The 13,168-nt window shown below is 42.7% G+C and overlaps 2 protein-coding genes across 2 annotated transcripts in view; one reads left to right on the top strand and one right to left on the bottom strand.

The window, feature by feature from the left end:
* Positions 1-10,510, bottom strand: part of LOC110211618 (uncharacterized) — a 41,304-nt gene extending 30,794 nt beyond the window's left edge. Inside the window, exon 1 of the mRNA XM_078146157.1 lies at positions 9,562-10,510. Coding sequence (XP_078002283.1) covers positions 9,686-10,510 — 825 coding nt within the window. The 3' untranslated portion in view covers positions 9,562-9,685. The remainder of the gene's footprint in view (positions 1-9,561) is intronic.
* Positions 10,155-13,168, top strand: part of OSBPL6 (oxysterol binding protein like 6) — a 264,946-nt gene continuing 261,932 nt past the window's right edge. Inside the window, 1 exon segment of the mRNA XM_020991055.2 lies at positions 10,155-10,383. The gene's annotated coding sequence lies outside the window, so the exon portion shown is untranslated.

Genomic DNA, 13,168 nt, shown 5'->3' with positions numbered 1-13,168 from the left:
TCCTTCCCTCTATCTCCTCCTCCCTCCTTGAGAAGGCAAACAATTTTATATAGATTATACATGTGCAGTCATACAAATGTGTTTTATGATCTTAAAAGGAAAAAGGGAGGAGAATACAATAGGGAAGAAAAAGCAATGAATGGAAGGGTATTTCTCGTATATAATCAGGGATGGAAGGTGCAAGTAGAAGTCTATACAAAGATGAATGGGTAGAGAGGAGTAGGTATCACTTGAACATCACTTTGAATTGATGCAGTGAAGTGAGCAGAAACAGATGTACAATTGATACTATAACAACATTATAAAAACAAAATTTGATAGACCTAAGAACTCTGATCAATGTGATTCCAGAGAACTAATGATTTGGAAAGCTGCTTACCTCCTGACAGAGAGTCAATGGATTGGTTATGCAGAATGGGACAAGCATTTTTGGACATGGCCAATGTGGGAATGTTTTTTGTCTGAGTATGTGTTTTTTTATAGTTATGTGAGAACAATTCCTGAATTATCTCTTCCAAAAATAAAAAGAAAGAAAGAAAAGAAAATATGTATTAATCTGCATTGAATTCATCAACTCTCCACCTGGAGATGGATAGCATTGTTTCTTCATGAGTCCTCTGGAATTATGGTTAGTCATTGTGTTGATCAGAGTTTCTAAGTCTTTCAAAATTGATTACCTTTACAATATTATTGTTATTGTATAGATTATTAGATTATTACCCTGGTTCTGCTCACTTCACTTTACATCAGTTCATACAAATCTTCCCAGGTTTTTCTAAATCCATCCCCTTCATCATTTCTTACAGCACAATTTGACAAAGTGTGTTTTTTCATATTTTTCTTTTTTTTTCTTTTCCTAAGAGACTGAGGGGTAGGCAGGAAGATGGGAAGATACTTGTTTGCTGAAAAAAATTAATTAAATTAATTAAATTAATTAAATTAAATTAAATTAATTAAAAAAAGACACTCCAACAAAGACATAGAGGAGTATAGAATTCAGAGCCACAAGGGTTCTTTTGAGATAAAACAGATGAGTCTCAGACTCACAGAAATTGTGGCTTGCCTAAGATAATACTCAGAGTAAGCAGCAAAACTTAGCTCTTCTGACAAAAAATTCTGCACTATTTCCACTGTACCATGGTTACTGATCAATTCTTCATCAGTGAAAAGTGGAGTTTAGAATGCTGAGTTGGGAGGTAGATGGAGCCCAACCTAAGAGGATGGGGCAGTGTGTGACTCTGTGTAAGTGTGTGTGTGTGTGTTCACGGTTAGAGGTATAATATGGATACATGGATGGAGGCACAGAAGCAGTCATCTTCAAACCTATTCGATCACTGAAATGTTCATTTTCTTGATAGACTACATTGGCTCCATTCTCTTCTGCTGCTATAAAAATTCTCAATCCAAAACTTAATCTGTTCTCTTCTACTCCCTCTGCCTTCCCTCTTCTTTTACATGCCTAGGAAGACAGGAGAAAGAAATAGTGGTGCTGACATCCAGATAGCAAGAGCTAAGAATATCAATATCACAAGCAGGACTGAGAAGGCTGGACCTAAGAATAAATACTCATTGGGAGAACTGAGTCTCTGTGAACTGTGTGTATCAGCAACTCACGTTGATTGACTGGGGGAGGGCAGCTGAGAAAGAAGAGTTAAAAGGAAGAGAAAATGGAGGTTGCTACTGGGCTTGTGAACAAGGAAGGGAGCCTTAATAGCATCAACAACAGCTTTTGGTTGTTGGATATAACACAGAGAGTTCAGCCTGTGGTAGAACAAGGTAATGAAACATCCTGGTGAGTGAGTGGCAACTTTGGCTGGGAAAAATGGGTAATTCCTGAGTCAAGCCAATTCTGGAGCTACGTGGATGTTAGACTGAGCACGGTGAATAACGCTAAGCAATAAGTAGGAAATAATTGATACTAGCAGTTTAAGCAGCAGTGCCCAAGCTCTCAAATGAATTCTTCACCTCCTTTAAGGTTCAATTTTTGGTGACCCCTTTGGGGTTGTCTTGACAAAGAGACTGGAGTGGTTTGCCATTTCCTTCTCTAGCTCACTTTACAGATGAGGAAACCAAGGCAAACAGGGTGAAGTGACTTGTTCAGGGTCATATAGCAAAAAAGTGTCTGAAGCCATATTTGAACTGAGAAAAATACATCTCCCTGGCTCCAGGCCAGGCACTCTATCCTCTGCAACATCTAACTGCCCCAAACTTTAACTGTCCCTTCAGGTTCTGCACTCCAGTTATACAGAGAGAACCTAGTGCTATCAAAGCTGATTCTTTTGAAAGAAATAATCTGCCAATCTGATCTGCACAAAAAGACAATGAAACTTCACTTATTCAGAAAAGTGCCTTGATCCAACCATTCTGAAGAGTAATTTGGAACTATGCCCAGAGGGCAATCGAACTGCATACACTTTGATCTAGCAATATCACTGCTAGGTGTGTATCCCAAAGAGGTCATAAAAAAGGGAGAACCTACATGTACAAAAATACTTGTAGCAGCTCTTTTTTGTGGTGGCGAAGAATTGGGAATTGAGGGGATGTTCATTAATTGAGGAATGGTTGAACAAGTTGTGGTGTATGAATGTAATGGAATACTATTAGGCTATAAGAAATGATGAATAGGCAGATTTCAGAAAAACCTGGAAAGACTTACATGAACTGATGTAAAGTGAAGTGAGAAGAACCAGAAGAACATTGTACACAGTAACAGTAGCATTGTACAATGATCAACAATGAATGACTTAGGTATGCTAAGCAACATAGTGATTCAAGACGATTCCAAAACACTCATGATGGAAAATGCCATCCACATCCAGAGAAAGAACTGATGGAGTCTGAATGCAGATCGAAGCATACTATTTTTACTTAATTTTTTTCTAGTTTTTCCTTTTGTTCTTACACACACACACACACACACACACACACACACACACACACACACACACGCACACCATGACTAATATAACCTATATCAAATTGCTTACTGTCTTAGGGAAGAGAGAAGGGAGGGAGGAAATCTGGAGCTCAAAAAAAAATGAATATTTTTAAAAAGTGTCTGAGATTGCTTCCTCTTGCTTTAGTATTAATTTGTGTGCTGATTAAAAGTTCTGCTATTTAAACACTATTCTTTACTTGGATCTATTAACAAGTAAGCAACTGAATTCTAAAAACTCAAGTTCACTTCAGAAATTCCCACTTTGCTAACTGAATGATGGCAAAAAAGCAGGAAAGATAAACTCATCAAGAATTTCCACAAAAGACTTATATGAGTTGATGCAAAGTAAAATGAGCAGAACCAGAAAAACATTGTACAAAGTATCAGCAACACTGTATGATGATCAATTATGAATGACTCAGCTCTTCTCAGCAACACAATGATGTAAGACAAGTACACGGGACTCATGAAGGAAAATACTATCCACATCCAGATAAAGAATTGATGGACTCTGAATGCAGATAGAAGCATATTTTTTTTACTTATTTTATCCTTTCTTGTGTTTTTTACCCTTTCGATCTGTTTCTTCTTTCACAACTGTGACTAATATGGAAATTTTACATGATAGCACATGTATAAACTATATTAAACTGACTACATTTTCAGAAGAGGGGAGGGAAGGGAAGGAGAGAGAAAAATTTGGAACTCAAAATCTGGTAAAAATGAATGCTAAAAGTTTTCTTGACATGTAACTGGGGGAAAAATACTATTAAATAATTTCCATAGAACACTTGTAAGAACCAACCCAGAGTGAAGTTAGCAGAGCCCAGAGAACAATTTGCTTTATGACCATGAGAATATAAAATCAAAACCACACTGAAAAACTGCAGACCTCTGATCAGTGCCATGAACATTCATGACTTCAGAAGATTGCTGATGACCTCTTATCTTTCAGAGGAGAGGTGGTGGATTAAGGGTCCAGAATGAGCCATACATTTTCAGACATAGCTTAATGTATTAACTTGTGTTCTTTCTCTATATTTATTTGTACAAAGAAGGGAATAGTAGGAAATAACAATGACCTAAAAAAGGGAGGTCACCAATAAATTACACCACCAATCCAGGTCAACAATATAAACTACATTTAGGGTGATGTAACTCCTGATTGGCTGAGGGACCTGTAAGGCATGACATTGCCTATGGCATAATGAGGGAAACTTCTCAAGCGAAATTGCTCTCTCTTTGGTTGAGTTGAGATTTCATTTTACTCTGCAGCTTCAGAGCCCACTTATTCTAATCTGTATAACTTTCAGGGTAACTGTTTTACTATTCGATTTGATGAATATTTTTGCTCACTATCCCATGATGGTCTTTTGTATAATAAGCATCTGGTGGGACAGGAAGCTAAGCTGAATGACAGTAAACTAACTGTTACCCTCCTAGTTGGGAGTGGGCCTATTTCCTGTCAGAGAAAACAGAAAGTGGCTTTTGTCCTTAATAAGCCCCCATTCCAGTGTGTGCTCTCTATAGAACTTCCTAGAGGTAGCTCAGGCAGTCAACAAGTAATTATTCTGTGCCTACTATGTGCTAGGCACACTGCTAAAGGCTGAGGATACCAGCCTTTGGTATGTAAAAGTATGTAAAAGAAATATAATCTCTGCCCTCAAGGAGCTTGCAATCTAATGAAGATAGACAACACAAAAAGACGCTGAAATAGGGGAAGAGAAAGTACCTGGAATGGAGTATATGATGAAGAAATCCAGAGCAGAGCAGCCTGGTGGGAAATGAAGAGATGACTGAGCTGGCCCCCTCTTTAAATGGAGCACAGGGCTTTCTGGTCTGCCTTCCAATCAGAGGAATCCTAGGGATGGGGGTTACTGATAAGGTGTAAATACCAAGGCTGATGTTATTTTTCAAGATGATGACGTTCCTGGGGGCTTGACAAAGAAGTTCAAAGTTTGAAGTACATCCAGATGGGAAATGAAGCCAGCTCTGAGCCTGGGGGGTTGGGAAGACATGAGTTCAAATCCAGCCTTACACCCTTATTATATATGTGACCTGAGCAAGTCACTTAACCTCTGCTTGCCTCAGTTTCCTCAGCTGTAAAATGAGAGGAATAACAGTACCTACTTCCCAAGGTTGTTGTGAAGATCAAATAAGATAATATTTATAAAGCACTTAGTACAGTGCCCGGCATATAGTAGCTTAATAAAGGCTTGTTTCCTTCCTTCCGATATCATTTGATCAATTATCTTTTCAATATTCTTTAACTAGAGCCAGTTAATAACTCCTTCATATTATCACTGATTAGCTTCCCACTATCAATTTAAGGGATTGATTATGCCTCAATATTAATTAGCCAATTAACATTAAAATATCTTACAAATTGATATTTACTGAAAATATATAGCAAGAAACAAAGTGCAAAAATATACCCCTGCACCAGGAGCACATGCTTTTTTCTCAGTCAGTGAGGACAGTGAGCTCAGACTTAAGGTGGTTGTAAAGCAGGGGTGGGGAACCTGTGGCCTCCAGGACACATTTGGCCTTCTAAGCCCTAGGGTGCAGCCTTTTGACCAAGTCCAAGTTTTACAGAACAAATCCTTTTATGAAGACGATTTCTTCTATGAAGTTTGGATTCAATCAAAAGGCAGTACCTGAGGACCTACAGGGCCACATGTGGCCTTGAGGCAGCAGGCTCCCCACCTTGGTTACAAAGCATTCAGTGCACCACGTTTACATCTGAATACAGCATAGTCGGTAGACAAAGGACACTTCCTTGCTTGCAGGACAAAGCACCTTGCTTCTGGCCTTATCCACTTCTCAGATTGCTTTTTAAGCCTGTCTACGTCCCCTCCCCCCCCTTCCCACCCTAGACACTGGGTATCTAGTGGCTCTGCTGATCTTTCAGAACAATAATAACTAATATTTATACAGCACCTACTATGTGCCAGGCGCTGTATTAAGAAATCATAATTATCTCATTTGATCTTTACAACAACCCTAAGAGACAGGTGCTATTTTACACTTGGGAAAACTGATACAAACAGAGATTATGTGACTTGCTTAGGGTCGCCCAGCCAAATCTGTCTCAAGCCAAATTTGAACCTCAGCTCTTAACTTCAGGCCCAGGGTTCTATCCACTTTTTACCTAGCTGCCCTCACAAAGCACAAGGGGTCTAATACTCCACCTAAGAGCAAAAAGGAAAAGACATGACAGGGACAGAAGTGACACAGGCACCATGTATCTTCAAAGCCATATGGGGGCCAGGTTGGAGAGGGTCTCCACCAGGAGAAGCTTGCAGCATTACTTACTCTTCACTCAGGGCCACTGAGAGGTGTGCACAGAGAGCACTCAGTTCCAACTCAGTACTCAATTAAAAGGTTTTTCTTCACCTTAAGCACAAAGCAAACACAAAGTAAGCACACAAGAAACTTTTGTAGACCCAGATCTTCCATTCTAATCATCAAACACATTTAGAAATTAGCTCACTAAACATCCACATGGGTTCCCTGTGCATATTCCCAGGACTGGGCTCTCATTAGCCAGTCCCCGATTACAAGTAAAACATCAAAAAGTATTTTACACACACACACACACACACACACACACACACACACACACACAATACACATACACACCGATATAATTTCCATAACATAAACTCTGGGGCCCACGTTGAAATGATCTCTCTTCTAAATTCTCATAGCACATAATTTGCCTCTGTCTTACTAGCATCTATTACATTCCACCTGGTATCAGTTACTTGTCTACCTGTCTAGTGTCCCCTCTAAGACTGTAAGGTCTTTAAAGACAAGCAGTAATTCATCTTTCCACCCCTCACAACACCTGAACAACGCTTAACACACAGAAAAGCAGGTTCTTATTGTATATTTATTAAATTAATGAAATAAACATTATGAGAGTGTTGTTTCATGGTATAGTCTCATTACAGAAATTTCCTTTGCTCTGAGTCCTTTCCTGGTGGCAGAGAAAAATAAATTTTGGTTAGAATAAGAGTTACCAAGTGCCTCCCAATGTATGTGGGGGTGGGGGGGGAAGGGGGAGAGAGAACGAATTCTCTTAGCCATAGTTTCTTAAATCAACTTGAGCTCTGCAGCCTGATATTTAAAGCTTTCTACATCGAAATCCAACTTCTTTCTAGACTTATTTCACATTATTTCCCTTCACGCTCTTTATGTTCTAGCCAAACAGGATTATTTCCCAAGCTCACCATTCTATCTTCCATCCCCATGCCTTTGAATAGGCTATTTCCCTGGACCTCGATCCCCACCTCCTCCTACCTGGTACCTGGAACTCCATCTGGAAGGATCCTTAGCTTCTTTGGACCTTCGCTCAAGTATCATAGATGTACAGCTTTTTCTAATATTCCCTGTGGTTAGCACTCTCTCTCAGTCTCTCCTCCAACTACCTGGTTTTACTTGTCAGTCAGTCAATAAGCATTTATTTAGCGTGTTCTTTGTGCTGAACAGTGTGATAAGCCCTGGGATGCAAAGTCGGGGTGGGGGGGTGGGGAGGAAGACAGTCCCTGCCTTCAAGGAGTTCGCAATCTGATGGGGAAGATAAGGAACTAAGAAATGTGCTTAAACAAGCTATATACTGCATAAACTGGAAATAATTAATAGAGGGAAGGCACTAGAATTGAGAGGGATTGGGAAAGGCTTCTGGTAGAAAGTGGGAATTTAGTTGGGACTTGAAGGTAACCAGGAAGCCAGGAGGTAGAGGTGAGGAGGGAGAGCATTACGGGCATAGAAACAAGTCAAAGACCCAAGAGATAGTCTTGGGAGTAAAACAGCAAGGAAGCCAACTGTGTTGAAGAGTACAGCATGTGTCAGGGAGTAAGGTATAAGAAGACTGGAAAGGTAAGAGGAATTAGGTTATGAAAGGCTTTTAATGCTCAAAAGATGATTTTATATTTGATGCTAGAGGTGATAATTTATTAAGTATGAGAGTAACATAGTTAGACCTGTGCATGGACTGGAGTGCAGAGAAACTTGAGGTAGCAGACCAACCAGCAGGCTATTGAAATAGTTAGTATATACATATTCTCTCAGCCCCTTGAGGACAAGGACTATTCAGTTTTTGTATTTCTATCCTAAGTACCTGGTACAATGCGTTGTTCATTGTAGGCTCTTTAACAAATTGAATTAAAGCATTGTTGGCGAAAAAAGGGAACTCTGGTCATCTACTGTCAACTATAGTTTAGAAAGTTTTTTCTTACTAGGTGGTTCAGTGGATAGAACACTGGGCTTGAAATCAGATAGACTCATCTTCCTGAGTTCAAATCCAGCTGCAGACACTTACTAGCTGTGTGACCCTGGGCAAGTCACTTAATCTTGTTCACCTCAGTTTCCTCATCTATAAAATGAGTTGAAGAAGCAAAGGGCAAACAACTGGTAGCATCTTTGCCAAGAAAATCCCAAAAGAAGTCACCAAGAGTCAGACACAACTAAAAAGACTGAAAAAAACAACAAAGGTCTACTACAGCTTAGAAGCCAGCTAATATGGGTGTTAGTCTTCCCAGAGAGCTGTGTCTCTCAATTACTTGGTCATTATCAAGAGGGCAGCCTTAGGCAAATGGAGATCAAAGCCTTGGGATTATATTTATGAATGACATGCACCAACAACTACTATGTTATCGGTTACAGAGTTCTAAATGAGGCACAAAGAGTAGATGAGTGTAGGAACCTGTTTTCTGTCACTGTCACCATACTCTTCGAGAATGCTAATTGTCTATCTTGTTTTAGGACGAGCAGGTATGAGCAAAAACCAGCTACTTCCCAGGATCCACCAACAACGCTCCTTCAGCTCATCAATCTTTTCTTTATTAGATTAAAAGAACCTTGAGGGCAAAGAGCATGTTTTACTTTTCTTGAATTCTACCCCCTCCCAGCATTGTGATGGATACCCACCAGCTGTTTAATGAGGAGGTAATGATTCTTTTAATACTAAATTTACCAAAACTTCTCGATATTTACCCCTTACAATCCTGGACAATTGGTGACAAAGAAGGAGGCATTTTTTTGTGTGTTTAGCTGTTATAACTCAATGGAAAGCCGTTATGGTGTGTTGCATAGCTGTGAACTGCAGGCTAGGATGGACTGGCCACCATCTGTTCTAACGTCTTTCTATTTCTATGTCATATCTGCTGAGAAACATTTTTATAATAAACTTTTTTCTTTATCAAGGACAACAAAGCTGCCACAATGGGACTGTAATATAGTCTACTTATAATGGAGATGAAAAGTGAACAAAAATGGAAAAAGCAGCTGAGATAGCCCAAGTCCATGATGGAGATAGCCCAAGTCCATGATGGAGAGACAAAATTTTGAGGGTGCCAAGGTAATATTAATTTCCAAAGAATGTGAAGGAGACAAAAATATAAAAAGTGTGAAAACCCAAGAAAACTACTGTTCCATATGCCAATGTGGAATGAATGTCCAAGGCCCTAAGAGGACAGGTACAATTATATGCATGAGGTTAGGGAGAGAACTGTGGTGGGCAGAGATCCAAATTATCCAGCTAATCTGGAGGCAAACTAGTTTCCAACTTGGACAACCCTGCAGGACTGCATGGTTTGCTTTGGCCTGGGGAGTTTTACCTTGCTGATTGAGAGTCAGCGGGCTAGGAAGAAAGCACGAGCTTCTAAGTTGTCCAACTCCGACAGTCGGCCTTTTGTAGGGCACCCTTGAGGGCTGGGTTTTGGCAGGAGCCCCAGGCTCAGGCTAAAGGGTTTCTGTTTCGCTTTGAATCAGCTCGCACACTCTGCTGATGCAGCCCGGGTCCTGTGGGGCCGGAGAAATTCTGGGCCATAACGTTGTAGCTGGTGCCGGGGCCAGCTCACTGTTTGGTTTAGAGCTAGGACCCCTACACCGCTGCCCGGGCCCGTACGTCAGGCCTAGTGAAGCCCGGAGAGAGTCTCTGGGGCAGGTGATTTCCAGAGTCTCCGGGTTCCCAAGGGTGCCCACTTGGGAGCAAGCCCAGGAAGTAAATCCCGCTCCGGGGCTCTGGAAGCTCCATGCGTCCGGGTCTTGGCGCCGCCCCGCCCGTAAGCTCCCGAGCCTCTTTCGCTGCAGGGAGGGGCACCCGGGACCTGGCGGGGACTGCGGCCGACAGCAGACTGGTGCGGGCAACGCGCAGCATCCTCTAGCTTCTCCGGCCCCGCCGCCCAGGGGCATCTCCTCCGCCCCGGGGAGGCAGGGGGCGGGGACCCAGAGCCCGCCCTGTAATTCCTGCCCCGCCCGCGGGAGAGGAGGGGCTGCGGCTTGGCGGACCACTGAAGGCGCAGGAGCCGCTGCTGCTGTCTGGGGTGACCGAGACTTGGGTGCAGGCGGCTCTCCCATCCAGCCCGGCCCGAACCTCTCTGGCTCCCGCTGCCTCCTGCTACACGGCTCGGCTCGGGGTGGCTCTTCTTTCCCTGCAGGTGGGTGCCTCTCTCTCTCTCTCTGGGGAATGGGGGCCGCGGGACCGGAGGTGGGAGAAATCAGGGTGAAGCCCCGACGGTCCCTTGCTGTCCACACTCCACGCACTGGGCGACTCCGGATTTGCATTGTGTGTGTCCGGGGATCGGAGGACTGTGAGGTGGGCGGAGGGGCCGCGGGGCAGGAAGATTGGCTTCTGCAACCTGAAGCCTGTCCCCACTAGCCAGATTAAGGGTCTGTGCTCCTCCACTGCCCAGATGCCTATCCTCCCCTCCCCCTCTCATCGGACCGACACTAGGCTTTGGGTTGGTGGCGGGGGCGTGTGTCCTTCCTCATCCAGCCGAGGTTCTGGCAGGGTGGGGGCGGCGGAGTGGGCAGAGTGGGAGATTGTGTGCCACGGTTTTCCCCTCCGTGTCTCCCTCTCCTCCCTTCTCATCCCCCTAACACCCCCTCCCCCGTTTTTGCCCGGGTGACTGGGGATTCCAGCCGCTTGGCAGACACTCCTGCATTCGTCTAGTCTCATTTCCCCCACGCTGCCTAATGCACCCAGCTCGCTTTAGTGTGGCTGGGAATTGCGGCTGGATGAGAAAAGCACTGATGTAATTGGCAAGAAGAGAATTACCGCCCGAAAGAGCATCCTAGCCTGTTAGAGCAAAACCCGTAGCGGCTCCCCCCAAGGGAGAAGAGAACCCGGGAAGTTGTGAATTCGTTTCTTCTTCTGTGCCTAGGTTACCCCTGTCTTGTCCATCTCTTCTTCCTACCCTGCAGCCCTCAGTTTTCATTCACACTTTGCTGGGGACATGTCTGCCTTACCCAGTTCATCTCGGGACAGGGTTTGCATTGCAGTCAAGACGTGCTTTCCCTGCATTGAGCGAGTAGTCTGCCTGAAGATTGTGTCACCAGGGATGCTGAGAGCAAGGGGAATGGGGAAGAGAGGAGGAAAGGGGGAGGTCAGGGGTCAGCTGGGGGAAGAATGGGAAAGGAAAGTCATGAAGCCAGCAATTTTAAAAATCCCATTTGCTTTATATATGCACCTTTACAAGGCGTTTGCTTGTTTTCGGAAGTTGTGATCAGACACGGATTTTATGGTACCAGCTGTGATAAATCTCCTATGTAGGAGCTTAAACATGCAGACTTAGGACTGTAGCCCAGCATTACATAATAGAGAGGACTGGCATGAGATTGAGTGAAACCCAGTGGCAGCCAAGTTATTTCCCCCCCCTTTTGGGGAAAGCCCTATAAGGAGTCCCCTCTCACTCCCACCCCAACCATATTTCCATTTTAAAATGGAGCATTATATTTTTAAAAAATCATGTCATATCAGTTAAGGAATGGAACTTTAAACAAATCTCTTCCCAAATGACTGTCTCCCCCTTCCCTCAGTTAGGACTGTTTAGATCCTAGATGTACTTTAGTGTAATTATTGTTTTTTTAAATCTACCCTCTAAATACCATTCACTTTGTATTTCAGTTCTTGCCCCCTCTTCGTTGGGGGGAGGGAGGGCATTTTTACTGTAGATTTGCGGCAAACTCACACTGATGATATTCCTAACAAATACTACAGCAATGCAGATATTATGGACTAATAATAAATGAAACAGAAAACCTTGCAGTAATTCTTGGTGAACTGGGTTCCCAAGGTCAAAGGGAGGCCCTGGTGGTGGAACTTCCAGTTCTGATAACACTACAGAGAATATGCATGATGCTAAAAAAGTATAATCAAGGAAAACTCTGTGAACTTTTTCTTTTGTATGTTTTATTTTTTCCTCATTTGCAGTTTTGGTTGAATTATGTGGTATGTTGTTTTTTTTACCTTAATAATTTTCTCCCTGCTGATATGTGGATGGAAGACTTTTTGACTACTCTGATAAAATAGTGCTCACTGGACGATTAACTTTTGGGGTGACACTGTATCAAAAGCCTATTAAACCTATTGGCTGTTTTATGAAGTTGTTCTGTTTTGCCTTTATTACAAGTTTTCCCTTCTCTAGAGAAAGTTATCTTGTTAGACTTTTTATACAAGGGAAATGTCAGATCTTCCAAGATTTATGATTGATGGCTTATGAAATCATTATAAAAATATACTGAGCTTAAATGGAGATTTAACGTTTCAGTAAATGAAGTTTACTGAAGTTGAGTGATTTGCTTTTGTGAGTGCCCAGGGAGCCTCTGGGTGAACATTTTACCCAGGCTGAGAATTTTGCTTTTATGTTTTATATTTGGATCTAGACAAGATCAGGATGTGCATGCCTGGCTGGGTGATGAGCTGCATCTTTGGAGAGAGTGAGATTTCAGGTCCATTGGAGTTGGACTTCAGGTTAACTGTTCTTCAGTGCTTTCAGTCATATCTGACCCTTCATGACCCCATTTGGGGTTTTCTTGGCAAAGATACTGTAGTGAGTGCCATTTCCTTCTCCAGCTCATTTTACAGATAGGAAAACTGAGGCAAACAGGGTTAAGTGACTTACCCAGAGTCACACAGCTGGTAAGTGTGTGAGGCCAGATTTGAACTCAGGAAGAAAAGTTTTCCTGACTCCGGGCCTAGTGCCCCATCCACCACTGTTCCACTTAGCCTTAACTAGCTGGCATTTAGTACTTATATGTGGCTGGATCCGCATGAGTTCACAGTGTCCCAGTTGACCCTCCAGCAGTGCAGACCATAACCAGAATCTGTAAATTTCAGACCTCAGTGGCCATTTATTCTAACCCATAGCCAAAAAAAAAATACCTGTTAATGACACACTTGACAAGAGGTCTTCTAGCTTTTGCTTAATCCTCCTGGGAGGT

The sequence above is a fragment of the Phascolarctos cinereus genome, unplaced genomic scaffold, assembly GCF_003287225.1.
Source record: "Phascolarctos cinereus isolate Bilbo 61053 unplaced genomic scaffold, phaCin_HiC Scaffold_726;HRSCAF=1367, whole genome shotgun sequence".
In the NCBI taxonomy this organism is placed as follows: Eukaryota; Metazoa; Chordata; class Mammalia; order Diprotodontia; family Phascolarctidae; genus Phascolarctos; species Phascolarctos cinereus.
The sequence above is the reverse complement of the archived record's forward strand: the minus strand, read 5'-3'. Positions and strand labels throughout refer to the sequence as shown.